The sequence below is a fragment of the Thalassophryne amazonica genome, chromosome 4, assembly GCF_902500255.1.
Source record: "Thalassophryne amazonica chromosome 4, fThaAma1.1, whole genome shotgun sequence".
Lineage (NCBI taxonomy): Eukaryota > Metazoa > Chordata > Actinopteri > Batrachoidiformes > Batrachoididae > Thalassophryne > Thalassophryne amazonica.
This window is the reverse complement of record NC_047106.1, coordinates 134,305,398-134,319,857: the sequence shown is the minus strand read 5'-3', so window position 1 is coordinate 134,319,857 and position 14,460 is coordinate 134,305,398. Positions and strand designations below refer to the sequence as shown.

General features: G+C 40.9%; 1 protein-coding gene across 2 annotated transcripts in view; it reads right to left on the bottom strand.

Moving 5' to 3' along the window:
- LOC117508791 (galectin-9-like) overlaps positions 1 to 10,220 on the bottom strand; it is an 83,361-nt gene extending 73,141 nt beyond the window's left edge. The window contains exons 1-3 of one of the 2 annotated variants that reach the window (XM_034168621.1): positions 10,071 to 10,220; positions 5,320 to 5,408; positions 981 to 1,188 (exon numbers count right to left, since the gene is read on the bottom strand). In XM_034168621.1, coding sequence (XP_034024512.1) covers positions 981 to 1,188; positions 5,320 to 5,408; positions 10,071 to 10,106 — 333 coding nt within the window. In that variant the 5' untranslated portion in view covers positions 10,107 to 10,220. Of the gene's footprint in view, positions 1 to 980; positions 1,193 to 5,319; positions 5,409 to 10,070 lie in introns of both variants that reach the window. The other variant, XM_034168622.1, reaches the window with a different exon arrangement.
- Positions 10,221 to 14,460: the final 4,240 nt, after the last annotated feature.

The window sequence follows — 14,460 nt, the reverse complement described above, 5'->3', positions numbered from 1 at the left end:
GATGAAGGACTTCTTTAGAAATGCTGTGTTTTTCAGTAATTTCCATGATAAGGAATTAAAGTATTTCCCCAGACATCATCTTCCAAAACAAGGACATCGTATGGTCAGGCTGTGATGATGAATCTGACTGAAATGACATAACAGGTCAGATTAAGACTTTAGTCGGAACTGTATGAATGGTCGAGTGAGGACTTTAGCTGCTGGAGTCCATTATTTTGGTCTGCGAGGCAAAGAGCAACACAGCGACGTGTCTTTTAAAAAAATACATGAACACACTGCGTCACTTTAAATACACAATAAATATGTTTCAGATGATCAGTGCCAACCTCCTTTCTCTTAAAAGGCTTTATTTTATTCAGTGCCCCGCTTCTGTTGCCTGCTACAGCACGCTTTATTGTCTTCTTTTTCATGGAAGCATTACAGTGCCACATACAGGTCTGGCATATACAGTGTTTTCAGTGTCCCACAACTGACTTGGAACATTATTAACCAGTTCGGAAACTATATTTTTTTAATCTAATCGGTTCACGAATTTCAATTTTATGGTGAAACACAAAACCAGAAAAGTACTGTTTATGGTTGGAATGAACCAGTTGGAAAAAAAATATTCTGGTTCAAAGCCCTGCTGGAGGTAACGGACCAGGCTACCAACAGCTGCTAAAAACGCTAACACCGTTAGCATGCAATATTAAATAAGACGAGAGTTTCACTCAGTGTGACTATTACAACAGAGACCTCTTAGAAGATCCGGATGTTTCACCACACAAGTTGTATTATTCCAGCTAATTGTAATAAAATACTCCAAACAGAAACGTAAAGAATAACAGCGATGTTTAAGTCATCCTTTCTGTTTTAGTTTGAAATATTAGCAGTCACTTTACAGTATTATGTTTGACTCAAGCGCCAAAATATGTTATTCTTATGACTGGACAGTATTTTTTATCGGTATAGATGCTGTGTACCAGTGTGATGATACAGACCTGGTAGCTGTCACGGCACACGGTGATCACCAGGTTAAAGCTGGATCCGACAGGTAGCAGAGTGTTTGGTTTATGCTCTTCAGAGCCCCAGGTGCCATACTGGAAGGTGTTGGCAACCACATAGCCAGGATGGGTTTCATAGCGTGGGTTAAAATGTAAGGCAACGTCAGCATCAGCCTTGGAACCACACTGTAAATTCACATGGAACCTGCATGGGGGGCAACAAAAACATTTAGCACTAAAAGGAAGCTGCCAAGAAAATGTCAATCAAACCTGAAGCAATATTTTTTACAAAATGTTGGGTGCAGTGCCGTTTACTAGTTTAAATGAAAATGACTGATGTCTTAATACATCCATTTTCTATACTCGCTTACTCCAGTTAAGGGTCACGAGGGGCTGGAGACTAACCCAGCAGTCACAGGGTGTGAGGCAGGGTACACCCTAGATAGGATGCCAGTCTGTCGCAAGGCCACAAACAAACACATACACACTCACACTTACAGACAATTTAAAGTTTTCAATCCACCTAATCTGTATGTCTTTGGATGTGGGAGGAAGCAGGAAAACACAGAGAGAACCCACACAAACACAGGGACAACATGCAAACTCCACACAGAAAGGCTCCAGGTGGGAATCGAACCTACAACCTTCTTGCTGTGAGACAAAAACTATTAATAATTCATAGGGGAACATTAAATTCAGTACAATTAGGGAATGACCCTGTTGTGTCTGATGATTTGTGGATGTTCATGCTGGTTATACAGTCGCAAATTTAGCTTTACGGTAAAAAGGAGTTTTATGGCGACGTATTAGCAGAACCATAAAATGGCTATTTGCCATCGTGTAACAGCATGAACGTCCACAAATCATCAGACACAAGGGGGTTATTCCCATTCTAATTCAATTCTATTGTTTGTTTTCTGTAGGTAATTCGGTCAGTGAGGCTTACTGTCGAGTGGAGGCACCGTCGCTCCAGCAGCGGTCAGGGCGCAGAGTAATGCATCAAACATGAAAATCCATCAAATGTGAAACACTAACTCTGGATCATAATCCACATCGATACTTTTGTGTGACATCTTAAATTCACCCATTTCGGCGGCGGTACGCATCTTTCTCTCACTCTCAGCTAACAGTGCTAACAGCTAGCAGCGCTCGCGGCCGGTGTTCTGTCGAATTGTGCATCTTGTCAGTTCCACGTCCCAACAATACTGCACATGCGTGCAGAGGACAGGAATGACATTTGACAGGAATGAGATTTCGTCAGAACATTGGTCAGGGATCGGAGTAATACATCCAAATGTGAAATGGTTGAATATTTTGCCACCGTTACACCGATATTATACGGTCTGAAATCTTACACAATTAACCAATCAGATTTGTGGAAAAATGTAACTGGATTAGAATGTACAGTATATGTTTGATAGTTAAACAGCTCTGTGATAACTCACAGCTTCTGCTTCTACAGTTTAGCCTACCAACTATATTTGATTTCACTACTAACTAGTCTACATACTAATTACCTTTACTACAATCTTCTCCTGTGATGTCTTATCCTTCTTGTGTCTTATTACTTATTATATTATATATACCTTTTTCTTGAGCTGCTTGGGTGGGTAGGGAGAGTTCCCATGGGATAAAAAAGGTTTTTAACCTACCATCCCTGGTTCTCAAGACCAGGCACCTAAGTGGCTCTACTCTACTCTTTTCTACTCTCCTATTTTACTCTTCCTTTTTTAGATATACCTTTGTATACTGGCACAGTTCCACCTTAGAATTGGAATATAATATATAAGATATACCTGTCAGGACCTGCCCCAGCCTGGGGTTCATGTCTGGGTTTTCCCCTTATTTGGTCTAGGCTTCCACTGAGGGTTTTATAGTTTTACTTTTCATATTATTATATGTGGTCATGCGTAAGTCTTGGTTTGGTTCTGTTCGTTTCTGTACTTTGTGTAATGCTTCTGTTACCGGTTTTATTCCGTGCATCATTTATTTATGGTTTAGTCATTCATTGTATTACCTAGTCCCTGGTTTTGATTTGTTCATCATTTATTTCCTATTTTGTCAATAGTTTGTTTTGTCATGTTTAGTGTATTCACTTCCTGTGTCACGTCCTCTCTTTTTAGTTATCACTGGTCTGTCACTCCTGGACTTGCCACCTTAGTTTTAATTTTGCCCCTCTGTTTTGTTCGTGTTTATTATGGTTAATCATGTACGTCACATTTTGCACCGTTGGTTTTTCCGTCATTTAATTATCTTGCCCCAGTTCATGTTGCTTTTGCCTTACTGCACTCTCTTGCACTTACCTTTGTCTTCCCTGGTCACGCCCCCTTCCAGCACTCTCTGCACACCTGTTCCTCATTTCACACTCTGATTCTTCCACTAGTATTTAAGCCCTCACAGTCCCTCGCCAGATTGTTGCATGTTGCACTTTCCAGCCTCACGCCTTTGTCCTGTTTTGCCTTGTAATATTTCTGACCTTGCCTGTGTTACCGACTTCTGCCTCGTCTTATCCCTGAACTCTGCTCGTTTTTGACTTTGCCTCTGCCTCAGCCCTGTGAACTCCTGTTGCTGTGTATTTGGAACTGTGCTTCTTTTTTGGACTCCGCCTCAGCTTGCTACCTGCCTGTACCTCCACTACGTTGACTGATTTCCTGTGTACCGAACCAGTTGCTAGTTTACCAGATAAAGTTACTTTTTCCTTACTCCAACACCTGTGTCTGTGAGTCTGCATTTGCCTCCTACAACTTTCAGGGTCAAGCCACCACGAACCATGAACCCTCACATTTGCTTGCTTGCAAATTGCTTGCTTGCCTCTGCTGGTGGTTGGCTCTCACTGCGGTATTGTATCACTTCCTGTTCCGGAGCACAGCGGTGTTTTTCTGTATCTGTTAGCTGTTTAATCTGCGCAGTTAGATTGATCTAGTTATCTAGATTACGATTTGTTTCCCAGTGTGATCTTTACGTGCCTTAACTAAAGCACTCCTTCTGCTGAATCACCTCTAAATTATTTACACATTATTCACTTTGCGTGTTTTTAGGAATCCGCTAGCTTAGCGTAGCTACTAGCTCTTAGCCGATTTAGCATGGCGGCTTCTGTCTCTCCCGCACTTTTCTGCTCTGGGTGTGAAATGTTTAGTTATTCCTCGGCCTCCTTTAGCAGTAATGGTACTTGTAATAAGTGTAGCTTATTCGTAGCTTTGGAGGCCAGGCTGGGCGAATTGGAGACTCGGCTCCGCACCGTGGAAAATTCTACAGCTAGCCAGGCCCCTGTAGTCGGTGCGGCCCAAGGTAGCTTAGCCGCCGTTAGTTCCCCCCTGGCAGATCCCGAGCAGCCGGGAAAGCAGGCTGACTGGGTGACTGTGAGGAGGAAGCGTAGCCCTAAACAGAAGCCCCGTGTACACCGCCAACCCGTTCACATCTCTAACCGTTTTTCCCCACTCGACGACACACCCGCCGAGGATCAAACTCTGGTTATTGGCGACTCTGTTTTGAGAAATGTGAAGTTAGCGACACCAGCAACCATAGTCAATTGTCTTCCGGGGGCCAGAGCAGGCGACATTGAAGGAAATTTGAAACTGCTGGTTAAGGCTAAGCGTAAATTTGGTAAGATTGTAATTCACGTCGGCAGTAATGACACCCGGTTACGCCAATCGGAGGTCACTAAAATTAACATTAAATCGGTGTGTAACTTTGCAAAAACAATGTCGGACTCTGTAGTTTTCTCTGGGCCCCTCCCCAATCAGACCGGGAGTGACATGTTTAGCCGCATGTTCTCCTTGAATTGCTGGCTGTCTGAGTGGTGTCCAAAAAATGAGGTGGGCTTCATAGATAATTGGCAAAGCTTCTGGGGAAAACCTGGTCTTGTCTTGCCCCTCCCTGAGCCTGGTTCTGCTGGAGGTTTCTTCCTGTTAAAAGGGAGTTTTTCCTTCCCACTGTAGCCAAGTGCTTGCTCACAGGGGGTCGTTTTGACCGTTGGGGTTTTACATCATTATTGTATGGCCTTGCCTTACAATATAAAGCGCCTTGGGGCAACTGTTTGTTGTGATTTGGCGCTATATAAAAAAAAAATTGAATTGAATTGAATTTTCATGAAAAAACTACCTGATGTAATACTGATGGAACTAAGTCATGATGTCATGAATTTACTGTAATAAACAACAGCAAGTGAACATGCAAGAGTTTGAACTGTTAAAGCAACAGTAATTAATCTGACAAAATACAGGAATAATGAGTATATGAACTGCACTAATGTACTACATGGAAAAATAACACTGTCAGAAAACATTACTGAAAGTGAAATAAAGAACCATAAAAAACAGAAATGTTCAAACCCAACCTATCGACTCCATGTGGGACTCGCCCACTGATGGTGATAGTCTTCCCCTCCTGCAGACCACCGTGGATGGATCCAGTAAAAGGGATGTGCTGAAATACAATCAAATAATTGGCGTTCACACCAGGGTTGGGTTTTAGACAATCCAAAGCCTATTTTCACCAGGAAACTGGCAAAAGCCAGGTTTATCCAGTTTAATACATCTAAAACTGGCAAAAACTATAAACCCTTTGGAGAAAACCTATGAAGTCCTGCTTTAAACTTACATTTAAATTTCATATTCTCATTGTATACCCCTTTTTTGATGTACCACCGTCTGCACTCTGTTGTTTGATCACTGTAGTCTGGTTTACAGGCTATGTACCATATAACATGACAAAAACGTAGATAATGTGACAGAACAATAGGTTGGTGGTGAAGTATGGAGAAGTTGTTACCCATGGACTCCAAACAAATGCAGAATGATGGACAAGTAAGACACACTTTCCTTTTTTGGATTTTTGCACACCCATTTTAGAAGATTTGTTTTTATTGAAAAAGAGGCCTTTTTCTAATACTTTCCTTTAATCCTTTTTCCAGTAACTCAACAGCAACACAGAATGGTATTACTAATGTGTACAAATAACCGTGTGAATGGTGTGGATTTTAGCACACCTATTTTTATGATTTGTAATAATGAAAAATAGTCCTTTTACTAATATATTCCATGTTATGTGACCTGGTGATTCCAAACCAATACAGAATGGCATTCCAGCACCCCGACGTCCTTTGGACAAAGTAAGAGTCATTTTGAGTCATTCTGACCAAATACGGGGAAAGTGGCATTGATGATTCAAAAGCAATTAAAATCTTTGTGTAGGTAGACACTGACTCAAGTGTGCAAAATGTCATTTTTGGTCCTTTTGGGGCCCCTTAGAATGAGACATGGATCATGAGTTTTATAATTTTTTTTTTTTTTTTTGTCTGTAATTGTAATGCAAAATTACAGAAAAAGTTATTGAACAGTTTTTTCTGCAAAACACTGAAAAAACAAATTTTTGTCACTTCTGGGGGGGCAGCTAAGGGACCACAGGGAGTAAATCAGAAAAATCACCATAACCAGATAGTAACCAAAAGAATGTCTATCAAATTTCATAAAAAACTCATTGAAAATGTTTGAGAAAATCAGCAGATGGCAATTTTTAACCTTTATGGGTACCATAAGGGTCGTTAGAAAGATTCTGGGTCAATGAAAATTGTTTTGTATTTAGACACTGACTGCATGAATTGAAACTCAGAAGCCAGGAAAACTGAGTAGCTTTTCATGAATAAATTGTTTAGTGTGCAAAATGTCATTTCTGGCTCTTTTGTGGACCTAGGGGGAGTTTTTTGAAGGACGATGGTAAATGGAATTCATTTATATAGTGCTTTTCCATCTGCATCAGACGCTCAAAGCTCTTTACACGTCAATGCCTCACATTCACCCCGATGTCAGGCTGCTGCCATGCAAGGTGCCCACTACACACCGGGAGCAACTAGGGGATTAAGGACCTTGCCCAAGGGCCCTTAGTGATTTTCCGGTCAGGCTGGGATTTGAACAGAGGATCCTCTGGTCTCAAGCCCAATGCTTAACCACTAGACCATCACCTCCCCTAAACGATGACTTTTTTGTTTGTTTTATATAAATGCAGTCCATTTACCATTTTATGTCTGTTGGCAGCCTCCAAAAGAATCTTTATGCAAAATTAAAAGGAAAAAGTAATTGAACAGTTTTTGTACAATAAATCAAAAATTACATCTTTTGCCCTTCTTGGGGACTCTACTGGGGACAGATCAGTTTACCATGAATGGTCTAAATGCCTGCACGAGCATAACGTATTTCCATTGTAATCTCAAGGTGGCTGTAGGGTGCTACGCTACTATGGAGCGCCAGTCGCCAAAAACAATATAAACTGCTCTTTTTTGTCACTGTTGTCAATTTTTATTAGTTTGATATAGATCCACATAATACTACAACAACATACGTAGAAATGTACGAAAGTGTCATTTCAACGACAGGAGGACGGCGAGGTTAGCCTCCACTGCCATAATGAACAGTGTCAGCTTTATAGAACTCTGCTCTCCGTTTCTATATGCTATCAAAGACAAGGAAATAAAGAAGTGATCAGACGAGATAACATTACAGTTACAAACAACTCACGAGCTTGTAGCTGACATTTCCAAAGTACAGACCTGATTGAGCCTCTAACTCCAGATGTCTGAGAAACGGAGCCGTCCCAGTGCTATTTCAGTGAAACAACTTCAGCCTTCCAGCTCCATGGCCCAAAGTTTGGGAAAGAATAGAGCGACCCAACACACAAATAATGCAGACCGATGACCCGGCTGTGGACGTGGAATATTAAGACCACGACTGCTGCACCAGGACTAAGCCTACTGTGCTGGATTTGTCTCTTGACTACAACCAACAACTCCATCCACAAATAGTAAGGATCCGAAAACAAACCGAGGAGATAATCATTAGTAGCAAGTTGTGTCTGGAGCAATTTTCTGCTACTGATGAACCATTCAGCTAGTGCTGAATGGTTCACAAAACAGTGCATCAGTGTGCAACATTCACAATCATGTACATATCATGTGGCCATTACATAAGCATATTTTATATTTCCCTTCTTACAGTGTATATTTCTTTTTATTACATTATTACATTGATTGTTATATTCTATTGTTCTTACCAGCATGCTTATTTTATGCTATTTCATTTTTCCCCCACTTATATTTAGATATTTTATACTTAGTTTTATATATATATATATATATATATATATATACACACACACACACACACGAGGGTAGGCTGAAAAGTTCTAAGGCTCCCCATGAAGGAGTAATGCATTAACTGCATTATAGTGAGCCTTAGAACTTTTCAGCCTACCCTCGTATATATTTGGGCATCCAGTGTGGGCAGCAAAGTAAGAATTTCATTGCACAGGGAAACATGTTTCTTTACTGTGCATATGACAATAAAAGCTATGAATCTCTTGACATAAGGTTTTTCACAGGGTAAATTAACATATCTACTGTGTTTGTCAGATTAATATAGAAGTATTAGTGCTATAGAACAGTAGCATAGTAATTAACAATAAGGATGTTGACATATTTGCAGTTTAATGCTGAGTATGGACACTAAACGTATTAAGAGAACACATATGTCCCACAGATGCTACCGTCTTCTTCCACATTCAGTTGCTGACTGGAAATGTCACAACATCCTGATGTCAAAAGCAGAACTGATGCCTGCATTGAGCCCATAGACAGTTTCCCAAGGATTTTTTGCACCAAATTTCAGAAAAATTCATCTGAAGATTTAAAAAAAAAAAGTCCTCAGACAACGCAAGGCGCATCTTGCACTAATTGCACCCAATGAATGAATCTTGATGTTATTAATTCTATGAACCTCAAAAATCACCTCATTAAGACCTCAGACATGTTCTTATGTTGGCCTCGGTGACCCAGGGTAGGGTATGTTATTCTCCTTATTCCATTCACGTTTATTTTGTTCTAAGTTTTGGTTTTCAATTCCGGTTTGCTGTTGTGATAAGACTTCGGTCAGGAGCTTTGCTTTGCCAGATGTACCTGAAGAAACTAAGTTATTTTGGTTTGAAGTCGCAGTCACATCAGGATCTCATAATTATGAGAAAATATCTCATAATTATGAGAAAAGATCAGGTGTCTAAATTGTTTTATGTTTATACTTCCGTACTTCCAGTCCCTCAGTAAAGACGCGAGCTGAGCTCAGCCGATGATAACACACTATAATCAAACACAAAGTGTGGATTTTTCCCCTGAAGTGCTCCCGGATGAATGTCCATGGAGGAGCACGCACACACACACACACACACACACACACACACACACACACACACACACACACACACACACACACACACACACACACACACAGAAAATAAACAAATAAAAAAAATAGCTTGATCTCATAATTACAAGATCTTTTCTCATAATTATGAGATATTTTCTCATAATTTTAAGATCCTGATGTCGTAATTATGAGATCTTTTCTCGTAATTATGAGATATTTTCTCATAATTTTGAGATCCTGATGTCGTAATTATGAGATCTTTTCTCGTAATTACGAGATCAGTGTTCAATTTTTTTTTTATCCAGTGTATGCAATACGCTTCCGTATCTAAGTCATCTGATATGTGCTATTAAAAAAAAGGTTTAACTCAGACAGTAATTTATTGATAGTCCCTAGATTGCCTGGCACCAACATTCCTGATATTCCTGAAAGCAGGAATATCCAACCTGTGACTAACTTTACGAGGCTTTGTGTTGAATATCCATGAACTAACTCCTCTAGTTATACAGGCTGTGATCTGATTTGGCAACTAAAGTACAAGAAGATAAAAAAAATACATGAAACAAAAACAGCCGAGTATAAGACAAGAAAGCGTAAAACTTATTTTCATAGTTGTCCTGGGGGGGGGGGGCAGCAAAAAGGCGAACCAACAAATTAATTACATTTAAAAATGCTTTATTTTATGTTGTATATTACAAAGTAATTTTTTAACTGTTCCCACTGACCAGAATACACGTGGTACTCAGCGTTTGCACTTTGAAACATTTATTTGTACGACAGAAAAAAAATAAATAAATAAAATAACACTTTTGGGCGGAAAAAATGAAGGAACGGAAAACTTGAGATTGTACTTAGTTTCTTTACTGTGTTCGATTTGAGTTAAAATACGTTTACTTACAGGGTTATAAAAGGGCGTCTGCTGCTGGAAGGCCATTGTCTCAGTTGAAGAAGTTTGGCGGATGACGACGATCAGTTTTGCGGATAAAAAACTAAAAACGCTAAGGTTTCGATTTTCAGCAGTGGGCGTGGCTTCTTGTGTCCTCACTGCCACACGCCAAACGTCACTGATGGAGGAAGTTATCTCTTCTTTTACCGTTTTGTTTTATTTCCGACGACATAACTCTGGCATGTTGTTCTGTATATACGTGTTTCTTTTATAAAGTTAAAAAAAGTTTATGGAGGAAGTCCAACATTACTCAAAACTGCTGCGTGTTTAAAGGGGACATATTATCCAAGTTCTCAGACAAATGCTTGCTGTATTGCAGCTCATTAGATGTCTTAACACTGTGAAGGTTTACTTTTTAAACATAAAAATAATGGCTTCCAAGTCATTCTAATAGTTCACCAACTTACTTATGTCAAAAAATACAGCATAACAATAATTCAGTTGTGGTTTCTTCTTGGTGGGGCACAAAACATTTCAATCACCCATCGTTGTAAATCAAATTTTAGGGGACTGCGCAGTGGTTGTCGTAACGGTTTGGTGTCTGCATTAAAAGTTGTGAGCCACTTATTTTCTCAGTAATCATGCATTAATGGGACCTATGAAGCTACCAACAGCTCCTAAAAGTGCTAACACCGTTAGCATACAACATTAAATATCAAATCAGTCACCCCAAGGCACTTTATATTGTAAGGCAAAAGCCATACAATAATTACAGAAAAACCCCAACGGTCAAAACGACCCCCTATGAGCAAGAACTGCAAACAAATATGACAAGAACTGCACAAATATTGCAACAGGAACACCTTAGGTAATTTGTTAAGCCATTTCTCCACATAACAGTGCATATTATTCCAGGTGTTTGTCATAAAATACATCAAATGACAGACAGCCCTCCAAAACAGCTAGCAGCCACTGCCGCCAGCCAATGAGTTACTGACACAGCGAGAGTCAACTCAGCTGCTGCCACTCAAAGCGAACATGTCTCTAATTATACATAACTTTGTGGCTTAAAATGTCTTAAACTAAGATGTTAGAAAAACATTCAAACTACGTACAGTTGTCATTTTTTTGGCCGACATCACACACCAGACCAAAAACACAGTTTTTGGAACCTTACCAACACTCTGCAGATGTTAGCATGGTGACGTCACAGGCTGGTAGCTAGCTGCAAAACTCTGTTTCTTTTATGTGTAAATATATCCTCTTTGTCATATATTATGTAAAATATAGTGAGAACTAAACACTTATAAACCTGAAAACACTCTTTTTTAACCTGATAACACTTTTGTGCACACTAACTTCCGCTAACTCAAAGCTAACTTCCTATGGAGTTAAATTTGTCTCATTAGAGTTTTCAATCACGTGACCAATTTGCTGCAGGACAGGTGCCGGCTCCATTCTGGATTACAAGGAGGTTGGCGCGTGATAGAAAAATGGAGAAAATGTACGGTTATTACGATGCTTTAAATCCTCGAGATAAAGCTATTTATCGTGAAAGATGTGTAGCAGTTGGTTCAGTGGATCCGTATCTTATACCAGATAGTGAATTTAGTGGTGATGTAACAAACTGGCTGACAGTGTCACACTGCGATATTGTGAACTAGGAAGCTGCCGACAAGGTCAACCTCGCCGGCCTCCTGCAGATCATCACAGCGGAGCTCTGAAAGCGGAGGTCGTCTTGAAGTCCTGAGCGATTTCTCTCACCAGGCGCTAGAAGGGCAGCTTGCGGATCAGCAGCTCAGTGCTCGAGGACTCAATGTAAATAAGCATCCGTATTAGAAGCGTTCTTGTGTTATCCTCAGCAGTATTTTTATGCATTCTTATATAATTTTATTGCCGAATAAAATAAAATAAAATTCTGGTAGCAGTGGATTTCTGTTAGCGGCGGATCTCTCTCAGCATCACTGTGCCGTGAGGCTTCTTCACACCGACGTTGAACCTTCTGCAATTGTTCGACAAAGGCACGTAGCGTATCACAGCAGCCACCGCGTCGTAATCCAGAATGGCCGCGGGACACAAAATGATGTGACCGATACGTCACATGAAAACCCTCTATACCAGCAAATTCACAGAGGGTGAGCTACAAATATTCCTTGATTTGCATAACCATTTTTGTCAAAAGCTCATATACACACACACGCAAAGCCTCCTGCAGATGCTGTAAAAAATGTAAATATTGTTTTTGATTGACTGATTAATAGAGAGGCTTCATTAAACATTTACAAATTGTATGTAAGACAACCAGATGTTAATAATTAATTAGACAACTGCAAATCATAAAGAACACAAGGCTCACACAGCCGAGGGTATTTTTATGTAAATACAAAACTTACGAGGGTTTTCTTTGGTAGTGGAGCTCATCTCTGCGGGTGACCGTGTCCCCTCGAGATAAGCTCCGCCGCGTAAAGGTGGGCGGATCAATCCTAATATCGATAATATCGATAGCAACGCTGGTATTGATATTGAATGATCCTCGTGTAAAAAGATCGATACTTAAGCATTGACTGCTGCGCACGCAGATTCATCAAAGTCTACTCTCTGTCTGTAAGAGCAGTGCTGCACTGGTTCACACATCATGGAGCAGCGCACCCTTGTATTGTGGTTTGTCAGCCCTCTACCTCAGGAGATTTTGTTTTCAGTTGTGTTGAGTGATATTTTTTAAAAAGAAAAATGTTGATTGTGATAATAAAGTATTTTGTTGTCACGTACAATGTTTGGCGAAATGCTATCCAAGGTCTTTTGGATCCTTTGGAACTATGAAGCTTAAATATGAAAATGATCAGTATCGGTATCAATATCGGCGATACTGGGCCTGTATTTACTTGGTATCGGATCAATACCAAAATTCCCGGTATCGCCCACCTCTACCACCGCGCATCTGTGCATACGCACCTCACCTGTCGAGTTGAGCTCACCCACCGAAGAAAAGTAGAAAATCCATGCAAGTTGTGTCTATACAGTAATGTGTCTTTTCAATTTAAAAAAGTAAAGACTTGCATGTACACATGCTGTCTTTATAGTAGAATATTGTTATTAGATGACGGGGAGCTCATTTCAACGGGAAGATGCGCATGCGCAGTTACGCGGTAAAGAGAGGTAGAGAAACTCGACAGGGAAGGGGGCTGCTAAAGTCCGGGGTAGAGAGAACTGCGCATACGTGCACATGCGCAGTTGCGCGGTGGGTAGATCATCTCGTCGGGACACCAGGCTTGTGGCCTATGGGATTTACACACTTGGTTTAAATCCCAGATTGGAAAATTACTCAGGGATCGTGGGCAAGGTAATTTATGACCAAGGTGCTTCTGGTGTGCAGTTGAGCACCTTGAATTGGAGCACACAGTGTGTGGGTGAATGTGAGGCATCACTGTAAAGCACTTTGACCATAAAAACACTATAAATGCAGTCCATTTACCATTTTTGTAATTTTTCCTTTGCACATCACCACATTAGGAATGAAATGGAATGGTTATGTTATTAAATGGTTATGTTATTGTAGTGGAGACTTTCAGCATTTTCATTAGGTGTTTTAATTTAGGAATAATTCCGCTTTTCATGCACAGAATCTATAAGTAATTAGACAACGTAAATATTAAGAATATGATTCACTTTTATAGCCAGTTGTCTAAGACAAACTGAAGGATGTCAGGGGAATGGACAAATTGTTGTGTGGGCCGCTGAAGAGGAGGTACTGCTGGCCCACTACCACCAGAGGGCGCCCTGCTTGGAGTGCGGGCTCCAAGCACGAGAGGGTGCCAGACCCAGAGGAAGTGACAGCTGTCACTCATCACACCAGCTGTCACTCATCTACACCAGTACTTAAGCCAGACTGCAACTCCACCTCCCCGCCGAGAAATCGACTACCGAGAGGTATTTTCTCTGCTATCTGACACTTTGTGTGTACTAAACCAGATCTCACTTGCAGCCTTATTCTTGTGGACGTTGCCTTATCCGGGACTTCGGCGTGTGGCGTGACGACGACGACTGCGCCACACTCTCTGAACAGATAAGTGGTTAGACAAGAGCTGCACGAGTGTGTGATTCGGAGGTGGAGGTTCCCCTCCTGACTGTGTACAGACTGTGGACCACTGAGTGTAAGGACTTACACTCATTCATCTTGTCTCTGCTTTTTGCCAGCAGTACCAGGGTCGACAGCCGGAGACAGAGGTCACCTGGGGACTCGGGACTTGGCGGCTCCGGTGTTCTTCAGACCGTTGGTGGTGGAGGCCGTGTGGGACGCGGCCTCTCTCTCGTCGGGGTCTTCTATCTTCGAGCCTGCCCACACGTCACCTGGTGTTAATTGACTTTACAAATTCTGTGTGTTACGTTGTGTGTTGTCGCAACA